The sequence below is a fragment of the Vanellus vanellus genome, assembly GCF_965231255.1.
Source record: "Vanellus vanellus genome assembly, chromosome: 1".
Classification (NCBI taxonomy): domain Eukaryota; kingdom Metazoa; phylum Chordata; class Aves; order Charadriiformes; family Charadriidae; genus Vanellus; species Vanellus vanellus.
Genome location: NC_138905.1, coordinates 59,019,585 through 59,037,343, shown reverse-complemented (window position 1 = coordinate 59,037,343; position 17,759 = coordinate 59,019,585). Strand labels below are relative to the sequence as shown.

Sequence of the window (17,759 nt, the reverse complement as noted above, 5' to 3'; positions counted from 1 at the left end):
CTGGGGTCTTGCCAGCAGAGCTGGGACAAAGCACCTCCAGAATAGGCAGGGAAGCTCTCAGCACTGGGCTGGGCTTCCAGGACAGAGAGCCCAGCCCTGCACCCAGCCAGGCTGCAGGACCCACACCAGCTCCAGAGCCTCCTCCACGCTCCAAGTGCCGTGAGCCAGGCCGCGCATCCACACAGATGGATACTCCTGGACAGCACAGGGCAACAATTAATGCTTTAAATGCCCCTGGGGCCTGTTGCTTGCTGATCTCTAGCTGAGCAGCAGCCTGCATTTTAGTTTCAGATCACTCAAACCACTGCTCTGAGGCATCCCTCACCCACGTCTCCCTCCAGGCAGGGAAGGATGCAGTTTTCCACCACAGCTCCCTCCCTCCTGTGCCTATCACTGAGGCATCCCAGCCCCGCAGCCATTTAATCTGCAACCCAGGCTTTGACAAAGTGATTCTCCGTTTATATTAAAGTGGTACTTGAGACAGTTTGGGGAGGAAATAGAAAGAGAGCTAAATCCTAAACCTGGCAGGTGACTGCTGCTGCAGCCTGGGAACCCAGCTGGAACTTGCTCTAATGGCCACTGCCTTCACTCTGCCCTGGGGGAAGCTGGAGCAGGAGGCCCAGCACTCAGCTGCTCTCCCTGCTAGTGATTTACCTCCATCTCCCCGAGACTATGACAGGGCTGATTGCTCTGCCCCTCAGTTCTGTGGTTACAACAGCCTGTGAGGGTCATGCTGTAATCTGCATCAATTATATTTTTAGCCAGGTTTATTACATTGAATGATCTGGTTTACAGATTCTCAGTGCCAGCACAATGGTCCCATGTGGGACAGGAATGTTTGAAATCAACTTTAGCACCAGCCCTTGCATCTGCTAAAACTGTGTCCACGTGCCCCCCTCTCATTCAGACCCTTCCAATGCCTACTGGGATCAGTGCTGAGGTTGGATCACACAAGCAACAACCATAGCTCCAGCACCGACTTCCAGGAACAACTCCTTCACAGGTCCCAATTCAATCTCTTTTCCACTCTTGCTTATTACAGCATTTGTAACCACTCACCTACTCGGACCATCCCCAAAATCTCAGGAAAACCCGTGAGGCATTTAGCAACTCTGGAGATCCACGGAAGAGCAACTAACTTGGAGCCACGAGAACTTGCTAGCTCAACGTTGCACTCTGCAAAGTGGAAAACGTTGTGGGAGACTAATTTTAGCCCTTCAACTAAGGAGATGCACAAAGAGGTGGAAAGTTGCAGGAAAGTACTGTGCCAGTGGAAAAAAAGACACAAGTCTGTTTCCATCTTGCACAGGACAGAGCAGCATCCGAGCAGTACACCGCTCACACACACCAAAGGGCACAAAAAGCAGCCTGGCCTTAAAGGAGTAGGCATGCTGTCAGCACACAGGTGTTAGGGCAGTTCCACCCTGTATCACAGCAGAGCCTATCCAGCTGGTGTTATTTCAAGATGATCCTATGATGGGAAAGCAAAGTTAATGTAATTTAAAGGACATGCTGTTCACGAGGATACCCTGCGTGTTTCTGCAAAACACTCTGGAAAAAACATCAAAGTATCTGAATGAATAAACTCCCAGATGAGAGTAACTCCAGTCCTGTTTTTAAGTGTATATAAAGACATAAGCACAGCAGTGCTTGTGTTCCACACACCATGAACACACCTCTATCCCTTCATGCATTAATCCCTATTCGGGCTCTCCAAAGCTGCAGCCTGTGTAACTTACTGTCAAAAGTTGTTCATGCTCACACTGATCCCTTACTGTGGCTACACCCACACACACAGCAGCACATGGTGAATCTTCATGCCTTCTCCTTCCACACTTCTCCCCTTCACCTTTTTTTTTTTTTAAACTTCTACCTACACTTAAGTTTCTTACTGAGAAGACTTTTTTCCCCTCTCAACATTTGCTTAGGCAGAAATCCCACCCTTTGAGTAGACACACACGCTCCCCTGAGAAGGAGTTTACTGTAAGCTGCACCCTCTTTTCTCCTTGTTTGCCAGCACCGGCCTTGGCAGCAGCACTGTACTCCTCGTGGTAAACACCAGCACTTCCTTCCCCATCGCTTCCACCCAGGGTCTGACCCAGCCCCAGCTGCAACTTCTAACTCAGACTTTCTCACCAAGGTTTAAAACTCTGCCAACACAGGATGAAAGGGACAAGGGTGCAACTATCAGGTGCTGGTGTCACACTCTAGCTTTTTATGCCATGGCTGTAGCATCAGAACACATGAACACCTGGGGCCATGGACCAGAAGATGAATACAGCCACAAATTTTTAAATTTCTAGCAAAAACGTAACAAAAAGTAGATTTTCTGTGGACGAGCTGGAAGACAAGTGAAAGGCAATTTTGACAATCCATCAATGAAAGAGACTTCTAGATATCCATCACCTCCTCCACTAACCTCACTTTCCAGTGACTCCAGAGACAGGAAATAAAAATGAAGAAGAGAGTTTATTTGCACAGTTGTTAGTTATAGATTCAGAAATACCATCTTCAGGCCAAGGACAGAACTAGCTTGGCTCAAATTCACAGCCTCGTGTTTTGAACAGGCAACTCTCTGAACGCACACAAAGTGCGTTACCTTCCTCTGAAATCCCCGGTGTTGGCCACTGCCAGCTGCCCTGGTGATACACTGAGGGTACTGTAACACCTGATTTCAGCTACAGAGAGTCACTCACTCGGCATCAGGGGAGGTCTGCAGTGCTGCTGACAGGACAGGCTGATGCTCTGACGCCACTGCTGCTGCCTTTGGACGTGACACGTATGGTTTTTGTTGCACCTATGGAAGGGGGGAACGGCAACACACACACACACACACACAGAGCCTGCAGCACATAGATAATCTTTATTGGTAACATCAGTGGAGCACCAGTAAACCATTACTGACTGTAGTGGTGACACACAGCTGAGGCACATGCTAAGGCACTTTTATTATATAAAAAAAAATTAATTTTTTTTGTGACAGCAATTGGGACACAAGGCTCCTGCATTTAGAGCGCTTCAGGCATACAGTATGGTGCTTCATATTTAATTATTTTTACTTCGCTCATAAGTAGGTCTAAATGCAGCATATACAATATGGTTAAGAATACAGGTAAATCCAGCAACCAGTGTACGGTGTAGAAAAGTAAAGACTATCTATATATAACCATGGTCCCAATAGAAAGGCAGTGATAAAGACCTTTATTTTTTTTTCTTAATTACTTATTACGAGAGATACAAAGGCCTTACATATATCTGTGCAGATTAAACGGTTTTTAATATACTCTTAGTCAATGGTGCACAATAACTAATCCCAACCCCTGGTTACAGAGCAGGTGCAAGAGGCTTGGACATGTCAATAAAAGAAGGCTTTCCCTCCCCTTATCCCCACCCTCTGCCCACTACCCTATTAAGTTCCCCTAGATTCTGTCTATTACCATTAAATATATTTGGTCCCCCAGAGATTCTCAGACAAGCACAAGGACATTGTTCTGTTTCCCCAGCCTGTCATTAACTACTGGTCCACGCTACCTTAGATGAAACCGCTCAGAGGCAGAGACACTAACAGGACATCATTGCACTTCAGAGATCTGTCCAGACAGTAAAAATAAGAAGAGGAAAAAAAAATAAAGAAAAAAAAAAAAAAGAGACAACTTTGGCAAGTCCTCCAGGTAACTGGTCCTAAGAGGAGCTTCCCTCTTCACCCCTCCCTGGAAACATATGAAAGAAGAAAGGGCAAATTGCCATGGCCAAAGCACACCGTTTTTCCTGAAACTGCTCCCAAACCACATGGGTGGGCAGATTAAAAGAGGCAGAAGTCTGAGGTCACTGAACATGATTGCCAAAAGCAAACAAAGAGGGAGGGGAAAGAATACAGAAAGGAGCTTCCCTGCAGCTAGAATCAAAGACAAAGGAGATTTACAGCAAAAATAATCTTTCCCTAACCCCACTCCCTCCAAACTGTGTAAGGATTTACCAGCAGACATGGCACGGACAGTTCTACAGGCCTTTGTAGTGGCCAAACTGCTGGTCATATTTCAGAGCCCCGACTCTTTGGCATTAAATACAAAGAGGATTAGGAAACTGGAAAGAGGAGGAAACTAGGAACACAGATGCCCGATGGCTCCAGGTACACAGAGCTGGGCTTGCTCTGCAGATCCCCAGCCAATTTAGGAGGAGAGGGTTTGATGAAAGTCCAATGGAAGAGGGAAGGGTGGATGGGTCACTCCATTACGTGTAACCTGGGTCAAATGGGAGGACTTATTCAGTAGCTTTGGCATCACCAGCATCTGCCTTGCCGTCCACTTCCTCATCGGAGCACTCTCCTGTACCCTTCCTGACAATGCGACGTGTCACGACAAACGGCAGGTCCCCACGCCTAGGGAAGGACAGACAGTACATCAGTAACACAAGGTTTCACTGAACTTACCAGACAGGGTGACCAGACAGTACCTCTTTGGAGGTAAGGAAGTACCTGGCCACGCTGTTTGCTGTGGGCAGCTGACACTGTGAGCAGTTACAGCAAGACTACACTGGACTGGCTGCCAAAATGCTCTGCCTTACCTGAGTTTGCTCTTCAGGGAGCTGACTTCTCTATTCATGGCATCAGCTGTTTCAGTGGCATCCTCCAGCTCACGCTGGAGCTTCCTACGGGATGCATTGGCTCGCTGGGCCTCCTCTTCTGCTTCCTCAAGCTGGCGTTTCAGCTGCTTCAAGCGCAAGTTTGCTTTGTCCGCCTGAGTGTATGGGGCAGGAGGGGGGCGGGAGAGAAAAGAGATCAATATTTCCCCAGAGTTACAGCACAGTAGTTAGTGCAGCAAAAAGTTTCCAAAGCCCCCTCTTCCCTTTCTGAAGGGAGCTACCTAAGACTTGACAGCTCCAAGGCTTTGCTTAAAAGCACTACATTTTCATCTGTGTCATCTTGTAATTATCATAGTGAGGGAAATCTATAGGAAGGTTAATGCTAGAGCCCTCTTACATGCAGATGATGCCTTGGTTATAGAAAGGAAGTCCTCTCACCAACAAGACTCACCAATGCTGCAGGTAACTATACACACCTGATCTTTGAATTGCTCAGCATTACGCCTCTCATCATCCACTTGCAGCAAGATATCTTTCAGCTTCTTCTCGGCACGGCGCACCTGCTTGCTGGCAGCCTGGCGCTCCCTACACAGAAATACAGTGATGCTCAGACAAGAACTTAATTCCTATTGTCCCCAACAAGATGACCTGACTTGCCCAAGTCAGAAACAAAGAAGATAGCAAAAGTCCTCCTAACTTAGAAAAAAAGGGGATGGGAGGCAATGTTTCCCAGAATTCACCAAAAGGGACTCATGTCACACAGGTATGACCCTTCCTGAAGCTACAGAGGGACAGCAAGTGCATCAGAGCTGCAGTTTTAGGAGTGGTCAAGTCTGGAAGAAGCTAGGAGTCTCTACAGTGAAAAACAAGGAAGGTTTGCCAAGGTCTTACATCTGTACTACCCAGTATACCTAGGATGAAGTCCTCACACAAATGAGAATTTGTTCAGAAGAACTTAAAATGCCAGAGTGGGCGGAGGCTTGTAAAACAGAGAGAGTTTCTACTAGGACATACTTTGTTTCCATATCCAACTGTTCTTCCAGCTGCGCTATCTTTGCTTCCAAGGCCGTGATGGTAGCCTTGTACTTGGACTTTACTGCACTCTCCATCTCCTGCAGTTTAAGCTTAAGCTCCTTGTTCTGGCGCTCCATCTGCTGGCGAGCGTTCTCATTCTTCTGTGCGTTGCTACGCTCAGCATTCAGGTCGGCATTCATCTGATCAATCTGCAGAGAGAAGTACTCAGCATATCCAACGCTCCAGCCTGAAAGGCTGATTTATTTCTCAGACACACGCTGACACACAAAAAAGAAGGACCCTCAGAGTGAGCTGAATACCTGGAATAACTCTGATACAGAGGGAGCTGTCTGTAAGCAGGGTACTTCTCAAAATATCTTAGTTTACCCAGATTTTCAAAGTAATTCCTTGAATAACAGGTTTATCAACTTCCCCTTAGGGCTAAAATTTGCCACATACAATGCTCTCTGGGGTGAAGGCTGTGATTTGGCACTTAACATAGTAATTATCAGTCTTAGTGAACTACAAAAATCCTGAAGCAAGTGGATCCAATACGTGTGCTTTACTAATTTATCATTTATTTGCTGTCTGTCTACTTCCACTACAAAGAAGCAGCTTAGAAATACTGATAAAAGAAATACTGATGAAAGGGCAAGAACTCAATCCACTTCCAAGCCAGGGCTCTGGCTAACACTCAACCAAGTAGAGAATTATGCTCTCATCCACCAGAGTTAACAAGCCGTTTGGAAAACCATCAGCGTAGCTCCTTGGCTTTGGAGCACTAAGAAAACAACATGCTTGACTCTCAAAGTTGGGCAGATAAAATATGGCAGAGAACAGGCAGATTAAGATAATAGTTTCTATAGCAGCCTAACAAATTCCATATGGTTAGTCCATCTGAAGAAGCATAGAACTGGCAGAAAAGTCATTTTCCAAACACATTGTGGCACTGTTCAGCATGCCAAGTTGGAGCAGCATGCTACAGATCATCTGTCTCATAATCCCTTAATACAGAAAAAAGGGACTGGGAGGGGTTTTTTTGTGTGTTTTTTTGTTTGTTTGTTTGTTTATTTGTTGTTTGGTTGTTTTGTTTTTGTTTTTTTTTTAATAAACCTGGGAGATTGTTCCAGCTACCCAGTGATCTAAATGATCAAAACCAGCGAGTTAACATTAACTCTGACTGCCCACCCTATTTTCTGTATTGTGGTATTCAGGTGTTTCATCTTGCTTGCATCTACGGACTTCTGAGGGCCTCTACTGTACACAAAGCAGCAGCTGGCATTACTCAAGAGTGCAGTTTGACAACTGACACAGACTAGAGAATCCCTACTGGCGCATGCAGCCTGAACAGGTACCTGAAGATTTGCCTTCTTGAGCCGGTCATTGATTATCTCTGTGTTGCCCTGTTCTTCTTCTAACTCCTCCTCCAGCTGAGCTATCCGGGCCTCCAGACGTCTCTTTTCCTCCATGGCCAGTGCTCTATAGGACACAGAATCATTAAAGCAGTGTTGGTGGCGTTAATGCCTTGGGGAAAATCCCCCACTTCCAATTTTACAGAATAAGCTCAGTCTTTCAAGAGCAGAGCGGATACCGTGCCTGCTGGAGTCTACATAAAAATAACAGCCTGCAAAGTATTTTCTCAAACCAGATCCTCCACCCTTAAACAGGGAACATTACTCACCCTTTACCACTGTTGTTGGCAATCTCATCAGCCAGCTCATCCCTTTCTTGCTGGGCCTGGCGCTTGGCACGCTCAGCAGCTGCAAGTTCCTGGAATGAAAACGAGACGGTCAGTAATCCAATGGGAAGCTACCAATTAATGCAGGATAGGAAAAAGTCGTTACTGGTAAAGGGTGGTATGGTCCCTAGCTAGATCCAGACTTAATTATAAGACATGGTCTGTTCCCTGCCCATCCCACAGCTTCCTTTGTTTTGAACACTCCTATCACAGCTGTCAAGAAAGGGCCAAATTCTGCATTTTGAAGTGGACCTCATATTTGAGCAGAGCAAAAAGTACAAAAGAAAGGAAATAAACACTTGAGCTTAGACTACTACACTTAGTTCTTGGCCAAAGAAAACGAACAAACCCTTGACTTGCATGCATATTCCATTACCTCCTGCAATTGGATCATCTCTGCCTCCATGCTCTTCAGCTTCTTCTCATTTTCTTTGGCCTGTGCCAAGATCTCTTCTCTGGAAGTACGTGTGTCCTCCAGTTCCCGCATGTAATCCTTCATCTGTGCCTGAAAAGAGAGAACAAAAAAGGATGAATTTCAGAGCATCCACATTAACAAATTGGTGGGTTTTTGTCTTATGGGAACATGGAGAGAAAACAGAAACAAGGATTCATTTATCTTCAGCTACCAAAAAGGTTGCTGTAAAAACAAAAGGAATCATCCTTTTGCCATTTCACAAGTAGAAGTAGTAATGGAAGCAAACAGGACTGCTTAAATTGCAGAAAAAAAAAAAAAAAAAATCTTGTCAGGTATACGGAAAGGAGGGTACAGGAAGCTTTCTAGTGAAGCAATGGAATGGATAGTCTAGGAAGGATTTGGAGTTTTTCCTAAGAATAGATCAGACAAATGCCTGTAGGAATTACAAAAACATAACAGAACTGTCTTGGGATAGAAGGCCTAAATGATATTTAAGTCCGTCTAAGCTTTGCTTTTCCCTCTAATCCTTTCCAAAAACACTGACATGAGGCAAGCACTAGAGTGGACTTTCCCTAGAGCTTGTCTCCCAGGGAGTTAAACAGGCAGACTCGGGTTAGAAGGATGTCTGAAATGCCAATAAATCTTTTGTGGTAAATTGCTACAAGGCTCTGTAGCTCTTGTGACACTGATGCATGGTTCTCATGAGGTGAAATCTTGTATCCCATTTCCCTGGGTAAATGCACTGCACTGACAACCAAAATAGTTGCAGCTTCTCACCTGCAGTTTGCGGAGCTGCTTGATGGCTTCTTCACGATTCTTGTTAGCAGTGTCTATATGGCTTTCCAAATCCTTCAGGTCCATTTCTAGCTTCTTCCTGGCAGCCACTGCAATGGAGCGCTGTTTTCGTTCGTCTTCCAATTCCACCTCCATCTCCCGCACCTGTACAGAGAAATACAGGCATCAGTGTTTCAGCTCCTTGATTTCCCAACAGCTACTTTTTGCAGCCCCCTTTCAAACTGTAACTAAGTGCAAGCATGTGACTTGTTTTCATTCTTCCTGGTAGGGGGATGGGACTAACATTCCTCACTAATAAAGCTACACGGGTTCCTTTGATAGACAAAGATTGTTTGAACAAGCATGCACACAAGGGGGAAAATCTCTCACAGCTCTGCAGCGCTGCCTGGAGAGTTACCATTAACAAGAATCTGTGGATTGGCACTGTCAGTCCAACCATCTTTGGACGCAAGTGCCTTTGTGTACGGAACACTTTCAGGATTTACAGAGCAATTCTTACTTGTCTAATCAGCTGTTTCTTCTTCTCTTCATTCTGTTCATCCCGACCCTGGAGGTCCCGGTCAAACTGTGCCTTCATGGCCTGTTGGTTCACTTCTAGCCGCAGTTTGGCATCCTCTGTGGCCTGCAGTTCATCCTCCAGCTCTTCCAGCTGTGTCTTCATCTCTTCCACTTGTTGCTCCAGGGCTCGCTTAGCTTTCTCCAACTCATGGACCTACAGCACAGTACAACATGTGAGGTTTCCTCAAAGAGTGCAGACAATTTCACCTATCCTAAGAGCAAAAAAGTCTAAGAACGCTGCATCTGTCCCTTGTATTAAGGCAGAGATGCCCCTCAAAGCCAGCTGCTCACACACCTGCAAGCTGCCAGTGTGAATCACAATTAACTATTAGTTCTGGTCATGTATGTGTCGTGGTGGGGAGAAAGAGAAAGCATTTGTTAGCCCAGTCCTGACCTACTGCAGACTTATCAAGAGCTGGAGCCCTCTGGTTCTGACATAATTCAAGAAAATACTTTTTAGCCTCTGAACTTTTTCTTTTCCTTCCTGCTTATCATAACATTTTTTGTCTTGAAATATTTGGGTTACTGTCTTCCATTGCCTGGCTAATCCCTGTATTTTACATACCGGGCCTACATCATACCTTCATCTCTGCCACAATGACACCTGTTAATTTTCAGTTTGCCACTACCTCATTTGGGTCATTGCCAGGCTCTTCCAACCCATCTTTCTCACTTGCTAATGTAATACAAACATAACATTCACAAACTCACAATGTGTCCAGTGGTCTCTTCTACATTCCTCTGTGTTCACACTAGAATAAGCTTTCTGCAATACTAAACTAACAGTATCACCTACGTGACATTTCCTGCCCACATATTTTAACTTCATACTTACACTTTTCCCAACATCATCCTTCGAACTCATCAAGTCTTCCATCTCTACACGGAACTGCTTATTGATTCGTTCCAGCTCAGCTTTCTGCTCTATGGCCTCTTCCAGGGCTCTGGCCAGGGAGAGGGCCTTAGTCTCCTTTTCACGGGCTTCTGCCTCAGCGCGGTCCCGCTCTTCTGCATACTTGGCAGAGATGTTCTTCTCTTCTGCCAACAGCTACAAGAGCACAGCATCAGTATTCTGAGAAATTACCAACAATTTTCTAAGAAGGTAAACATGCATTTCTTCTTTAGTGCCTTCTTACTACTGTTCTGCTGTGGACACAAGGAACCAAGAAAATGCAGCTTCAAAGAATGAAGCATGCCATCCCACCTTTAATAACTGTGCTGACCCCAAATGAAGAAACTTCTGATTTCCTAGGCCTCCAACCTATTATTTCCATCTTCCTCTCAAAGATGATCTGCAAACAACACTTTGAACCTGATCTTGGTCTTGATATAAGTGTTATCCCTTTGGGAAAAGGAGCATCACTAAATTTCTTATGCATGGAACGGAATTAATTTACTTCTATGAAAGCTTATTTCTCCGCTCTATACGCTATGCCTTAGTTCAGAAATAAATATACATTCTCCAAGCAGCATTGCTTAGATATTCTTAAGGCAGACCTGTCAATAAGATGCACCTACTGAATGCCCAGTGACTGAAGTCATACCTGATCAAACTTCTTCTGCTTCTTCTCTAGGTTGGAAACAATCTGCCGCTGATGATCCAGGTCCACAGCGAGGTCATCCAGCTCTTGCTGCAGGCGGGTCTTTGTTTTTTCCAGCTTGTCATATGCAGCTGTCTTTTCTTCATAACGCTGGCTCAAGCCCTCCAAGTCCTTCTGCAGCTTCTTCCTGGCTTCCTCTGCTGACTCAAGGCAGCCCAGACCATCATCCATCTTCTTCTTTGCATCTATCGCCTGAAGGACAGAAAAGATCACACATGAAGCCACGCCACAGATAACACTACGTGTAGTTGACTGGCACCGGAAGTTGAGGAAAGAAGTCTGCTCATTCCTGAAGGTATTATTTTCCCCTCAAATAATACTATATGATTGAATCCCCAAAGGAATTCCTGGATAGAAATCTACAAGCAGTTCATATGATTGTCATCAGACCTCTTCATTTCCTCTCTCGCCCAAGTCAGCAGGATCACCCTTTCCCAGGAAAGGTTCTGTTACTAGAAGTCAATTCTGCATTTAGATTTTACTTCCTTCAAGACAGACCTGCACTTATGCTTCCTCTCAAAAGTCACTGGTTTGTGGAATGCAGACTCTGTACCTGTTGCTGAAGAATAGAGATCTGTTTCTCCAGGTTTCTCTTTGTCTCCTCCTCTTCTTCTAGTTGCTCTTTGAAACTGTTCTTCTCATCCTCCATTTGCTTCAGTTTAGTGCTGAGGCTCAGTTTTAAGCGAGTCTCCTCCTGCAGCAGCTCCTGTAAAGCAAACAATCCAGTGGAATTCAGCACCGCTCCTTGGCTTTAAAGGCTTACAATCCTCACGCACTCTCTCCAGAATGAGTACTTTTGAAGTTGAGTTTAAATATGCAACTTATTTCACAGATAAGACAATGAAAGAGAGAATTTAAATAATTGTCTTCCAGTGAGTCAGGTATAGAAACAAAATATTCAGAAGGGTCCTATTCTCTTGTACACTCTAATGATTAAAGTATCTTCACTACACAAGCCATCCACAGTCCTTTCTGCAGTCTTCCGAGTAACACACAAAGCATTAAAACCTTCCCCAACAACAGCGTGACTGTATTCTGCTGCATGACTTTCTCATATTCAAGTATCAAAGAGACGGACAACAGGCTAAAGTGATTTAGCATGGTTAAAAACAACATTGGGCTTTGCAGAATTGTAAGACACTGGTCATTTACCAACTTTTTTTCACTTATGCTGCCAGTGCTTCAGCTGAAGGATCTGTAGAGACTAATAAGTCAAGTCTTCAAACTAGTGCATAATTTTTTGTATTGGGCATTAACTTTGAGCCAGTTTTTTTTTTTTTTTAAGAGTAATAAGTAGACAGAACATTAATGACTGTTCACGGTTACTTAGTATCTGAGGTTTGGCGCGTTTTTCCTTTCCCTTCCAACCTTCTGCTTGGTAGTCCATGCTTTACCAAGAGAGTTATATTCTATTAACTGTAAATGGTTGTTTTAGCCCAAAGTATAAGACTAAGCATGATTCATGATTTTTTCCTGAAAAAATACCAAATTATTTGAATCTATCACTTCCCCAACATCCACTAGGAAATAAAATTTTCTGCTTAACTTTACAAATGTACCAGAAATCACACACATGCAAAAACCCTGAAAAATGCTGACTATGAAGATGTCAAACAAGAACCTAGAATTCCAGTGCAGTTCTAGCACTAAAGAGCTCTCAAGCAGAAAGGCGAAACAAGAGGGAAAGTTACATATGGTCCACATACTGAAGAAGCAGAAGGGAGATAAACAGCTTGTTTCTGTAGATACGCTCTCAAAACCATGCAATATAACCCCTTAGTAAAAAACAGCCAGATCCAACCCTCTGAAGTGTTGTAACTCCAGTATTTAATGGTGTCCAGAGTGATTTCTCACTTTAAGAATTTGTAACAGACACTGGCTGCACCACACACAGATGCCTTGGCTTCCAAAGCTCTCACCTGTGTATCCTGAAGCTGTGATTCCAGAGCAGAGAAGTCCTTTGCTAATTTGGTCGATTTGCTGTCAGACTGGTTCAAAAGACCTGTGACATTGTCCAACTCGACCTGAAGGAGAGATTAGAGTATCAGTTATTAAACGCATCAGCAAAAACAAAGCCAGGAGCAGGTGAGCAAAAGCGAAAGCCGAGACAACTCTCAAAAGTAATATATGTGTATAATCTCTCAGGGGAATGAATGCATCATTTCCAAAATCCCAGGGATGAAATATGAGGAGTCAGAAAGACATTTTTACTTGGGATCACTTCTGTTGTGACAACCTTCTGGTTTTGGTTGTTTTGGGTTTTTTTAAGGCCTAGATGAGGTTTTAGACAGCCTGACAAGAATTTTAAAAGCTTCTGTTAAACTAACTCTCTTCTATTTTATAGTATCTGCTTCAGGACTGCATCTAGAGTCTCAAAATTACATTTTTGCACTGAAAAGATAGCACACACACCAGCAATGCTCAACTTTTAATGACAACCCTCCATAAAGAAGGCAGCAGAAGACAATGCTCCATGTAAATCACAGGGATTTGCTGTTCTCTTGATGAAAGAAGGAGATTTCCACATCACCCTTGAGCCACCCCTCATCACCATCAACCACATCACAAAAATTCAAGACAATGTCTTCCAAATTAGTTACACAATCATCGGTCTGTTTGTGCCACTCTAGGTTTACAAGCAGCTGAATGTTTACAGAACTGTACTGTACAAACTGCTGCATGCTGAAGGGGAGCAGACATCCTAATACCTTAAGGCTTACAAAACTCAAATGGCAACTGGTTAGTTACTTCACCTTCTCAGGGCTGCTCAAGATAAGCAACATCAATCCAAATGCCCTGCCCTGGCAATGAGTTAAGGAATCTGCATAGTCCTTGGGAAGCAAACTATGGATTTGCTTTTTATAGGAACTTTATCTTTGGGAGGAACAAGGTTTTTGAACTACCTATGGGGAGGTACCATCCTACAACCTTTTCTCTCTAGCCCTGGGCTGAATGAGAAGCTAAGGAAAACCCACGGTGCTCACCTGCAATTTGGTAACCCTCTCAGCCAGTTCGGTCTTCACTCTTTCACCTTCTGTAAATTTCACCTGCAGTTCTTGGAGCTGAGCATCTACTTTTTTCCGCTTGTGTTCAGCATCTCCTTTGCCTTGCAGAAGAACTTTCACCTCATTGGACAGTTCAGCCCTCTCACTTTCCAGAGCTTGTTTTGCTTTTTCAAGATTTGCTTTCACCTGAAGAGGGAAAAAAAAACACAACAGCAAAACCCCTCAGGCTTTAGATATGGCAGGTTCCTTCCACTGAGTACATTTTTTTTTTCCCCTCTAACAAGCAAGCTAATGTCACATGTTTAGCAGCTAAGTTGTAGACTGCTTACTCAGAAAAAACAATTTGATCAGCCTGCCACTGATAAGCAGGAGACAATCTAACAATCAGAGAAGACAACAATACAGGAGATAGTCTTGCACCATCAGATTTCCAAATTAAAGGTTGTGCAAGTCATCAAGTACTAGCAGTGAAAAGAACATCTTGGCTATGTAATATGACATGCCTGATGGGAAAAAAGAATGAATGCAACTATTTAAAACAACTCCATATAGGCTTCATAGAAAAAAAGTGATCTACAAAGGGAAGATGACCACGTGTATCAGAAACCTAGTATCATGAACACTTTGCATTCTCCTGCAGCTTTAAGATATGGTCATAGAGCAGCTATCATTTCAGAGAGGTTGACTGCTTTGGCCTTGAGTTTTCTGTTCCACATACCCGTTTGGTTTGCTCTAACTGCTCTGCAAGCTCTTCAATAGCTTGTGAATGTTTTTGCCTCATCTCTTGGATTTGAGCCTCATGAGTCTTTGCCTCATCTTCAAGGGTCTTCTTCAAAACTGTTACTTCTTGTTCTCTCTTTGACCTGCAAAATTCACAAATTCTATTTAGATGCCAAGGAGAGATTCAAACAGATGTGTATATCCACCCATAGCACCTCTAATGAAGAAAAATGCCAAGGTCTCTTTAGCCCTACAAACTATAAAGACACTTTTTGAAGTTAGAACTTCACATTGCACCCTTCTGAAGAGCAAGCTGGCAGGATTACTTTCAGCCTAAGTAGTAAGAGCCTGAAAGTATGAATGTTTCAGGGATATCACTAACGCTATGTTTCGGGAGCAAATTAACTTTCTTATATAAGGTGAGGTAATGCAGTCTTGACTACAGCTTGCACACTACCTCCTTCTGTAGTCAGCGAGGCTGCTAACCAACCCACACTGATAAAGGCAAAGACTTGCTTTGGTAAGAGACTGGATGTGTCAGCATTTATTAAAAAAGTCAAAACCAAAACCAAGTTAGACAACACAGCTACATGTTGGAGTTACCTGAGCTCTTGCTGAGCAGCTGTAGAATCCAGCGTGTCTTCTAGCTCTGTTTTCAGCGCTTCCAGCTCTTCTCCCAGATCCCGCTTCTGTTTTTCAGCTTTATTCCTGAATGCTCTCTCTGACTCCAGGTCTTCCTGCAGCTCAGTGATCTGGGATTCGAGTTCCCTGATCTTTTTCAGGGCCATGTTCTTCTGAGCTGCCTCTTCTTCCACCCTGTGTTCAACATAGGGTTCTGGTCAGAGCCAGATTTAAGCCATATGTAAATTAAAACCACCTGTCCTACCAAGAATAATCAAGAAAAAAAAGCTGGTATTGGTCAGCTCTACAATATTACATCAAACTTTGATCCATATATCATCTACAAATTCTAAGTTCTATTTCCCAATAACTTGAGAGTGCACAGTTACTTACCTTAAAGAAGGGGACAGAGAGAGACTGACAACAGAAGAAAGCAGAAGAGAAAGCACCATTTTACACTGGAAATTGGACACTTTACCGAATAGATGAATACAGCAACTACAAGAGAGACAGTGTGTTGCCACTACTTTTTAACCCCCTCTGAAATCGTACTGCTCCAGTGAAACGTGTGCAGTGCATGTTACATTCATAGTCTAGCTCTGTACAGAGAACGTGGCAGTGAGCAGCAGCCAAAGAACTCTGACACCGAGGATATTTCAGCCCACAGGCTGAAATACAACAGCCATATATTCCATTTAGTCCCTATTCCAAAGTGACACAAGACAAGAAATACTTCCCAACCTGTTGGTCCCTGAAACCTGCAGGTCAGGTTCTCACCTAGCTAAGGCTGCCTGCAGCTCCTCTTCCTTCTTGGCCAGCTGCATTTTGAGTTCTGCAATCTGAGCCTGCAGCTCAGCAATCTGGTCATGCAGATCACTGGAGTCCCCTTCAAGCTTTCGACGAGTCTTTTCCAATTCTTGCCTCTGCTTTTCTTCACGTCGCAGACGTTCTGATAGAGATGGGGACACATTAAGTTAAACAGACAAGACATACTCAAAGAACGTTGTACAAGCAGAAAAAATAAAGCTATTTAAGCAATAGTTTCTTTCCTAATAATACAACTGTCCAAACTGTAGCTGGAGTGCATTATTCTGTCCGGACCTATACATGCAACTACCCCCATAATTTGCCCTCAAAGTGTATCTGGGCAATTTCCCTTTCCCTCATCTTACAGCCAAACCTCCTTCCCCCCTTTCACTATAATAAACAATGTCAGCACAATGCCAGTCTCTCCCAACACCCAAACCACACAGGCATAAGCATTCATTAAGTGATGCTGAACACAAGGTCTGCTCTCCCTTTACTGAAGCTAAATAGGCTGGCTCCTGCTGTGTTAACCTGGACAGTCTCCAGATGAAGTGCCTCTAGCTTGAACGCTGAAGAAGTTGTGCAAACAGGATATCAGAAACAGCACTAACCCTGACAGATTGATGCTGCTGGAAGCAGAAAAGTGGAGACACTTCCACAGCAGGAGAAGAAAGAGAACCAGCCTCTCTTCTCCATTGGCCTACTGCTTTAGAGAGGATTTTTATTTAGATCAAGGGCTCAGCTGACAAGGCACATAACCTTCAGCCAGCGACTAAACAGCTCTAACCGATCAATAGCATACACACTATAGACTAATTTTTAACCCCTCAGAAACTGGAGAGGATTAAAACTCTAGAAATGAAACTGAAGCTCAACAAATTTTAACAAGAAACCACCTACAACTAAACAGGCAAGTCCTTTGCAGGATCTTCCTTTAAAAAAACAAAACCAAAAACAACAAAGCCAAACCCACCTTCGAGGTCTGTGATCATGGCTTCATGCTTATTCTTGAGTTTGGCTAAACTCTTAGATTTCTCCTCTTCCTCTGTCAGGTTGGTTGTAAATTCAGACATTCTGTCTTCCAACAGCTTCTTTTCCTGCAGAATTGAGAAGGCAGTGTGTCAAAGCAGTTGCTAGAATTACAGGAGACTTTTCCAGACTTGACTGTGCTTAAAGATGTCAATATCATGAGTGCCTACTCCTGCTACAAGGAAACTTGGAATGAAAGAGATCCTTTCAGGATTACAAATAGTATTCAAATAAATGGTTACTTAAAGATTCATATTTGATAGCTCTTTCAAAGGTGAAAGGGAAGTCTGCTTATGAAATAACTTGATACTGGTTGGCATAACAACGTATGAGAAAATGTTTGCTCACGTATCGTTATTTAGCCAAGGCTATTTAATATCATGCAATACTGACTTGTAAAGAATACAGGCAGGCAGCTAATTTCAAAAATTCAGGTCAGAGTTGCCAAAGACAAGATTGAATTAATTAGTTTCCCCATAATATGGGAAAGGTCAACCTTTGGTGGGTGGCTCCATGAGAAACACGTGTACATCTTTAGACTGCATAAGAAGTTGCAGGAGTCTTACCTTAGCCAATTTGAGATTCTGATCTTCCAGAACTATCACATCTTCTTCCAGTTTCTTCAATTTGGCCTCTGTGGTCACTTTTTCTAGCTGCAACTTCTGCCTTGCACTTTCCTCTTCTTCAAGCTGCTCCTCTAGTTCCTTCACAACACCCACAGAAAAGCAAGGCATTTGTCAGTGATGCTCACTAACCAATGTAACAGCACAGTAGCAATACTAGAACTTGGACGGTTTCTTTACCCTTCCTTCAAGGTATTATCGCTGCTTTCCAGAAGCGACATTTCTGCCATGACTTAACGCAACATACTGCAT

The 17,759-nt window shown here is 43.7% G+C and overlaps 1 protein-coding gene across 1 annotated transcript in view; it reads right to left on the bottom strand.

Annotated features, from left to right (window-relative positions):
* Window positions 1-2,844: 2,844 nt before the first annotated feature.
* MYH9 (myosin heavy chain 9) overlaps window positions 2,845-17,759 on the bottom strand; it is a 71,910-nt gene continuing 56,995 nt past the window's right edge. Inside the window, exons 23-41 of the mRNA XM_082480931.1 lie at window positions 17,451-17,588; window positions 16,829-16,952; window positions 15,826-15,997; window positions 15,031-15,243; window positions 14,426-14,570; window positions 13,687-13,893; window positions 12,622-12,726; window positions 11,256-11,408; window positions 10,646-10,894; window positions 9,937-10,149; window positions 9,043-9,255; window positions 8,526-8,687; window positions 7,710-7,838; window positions 7,277-7,365; window positions 6,951-7,074; window positions 5,596-5,804; window positions 5,058-5,166; window positions 4,564-4,736; window positions 2,845-4,378 (exon numbers count right to left, since the gene is read on the bottom strand). Of these exons, the coding sequence (XP_082337057.1) occupies window positions 4,261-4,378; window positions 4,564-4,736; window positions 5,058-5,166; window positions 5,596-5,804; window positions 6,951-7,074; window positions 7,277-7,365; window positions 7,710-7,838; window positions 8,526-8,687; window positions 9,043-9,255; window positions 9,937-10,149; window positions 10,646-10,894; window positions 11,256-11,408; window positions 12,622-12,726; window positions 13,687-13,893; window positions 14,426-14,570; window positions 15,031-15,243; window positions 15,826-15,997; window positions 16,829-16,952; window positions 17,451-17,588 (3,045 nt within the window). The 3' untranslated portion in view covers window positions 2,845-4,260. The remainder of the gene's footprint in view (window positions 4,379-4,563; window positions 4,737-5,057; window positions 5,167-5,595; window positions 5,805-6,950; window positions 7,075-7,276; window positions 7,366-7,709; window positions 7,839-8,525; window positions 8,688-9,042; window positions 9,256-9,936; window positions 10,150-10,645; window positions 10,895-11,255; window positions 11,409-12,621; window positions 12,727-13,686; window positions 13,894-14,425; window positions 14,571-15,030; window positions 15,244-15,825; window positions 15,998-16,828; window positions 16,953-17,450; window positions 17,589-17,759) is intronic.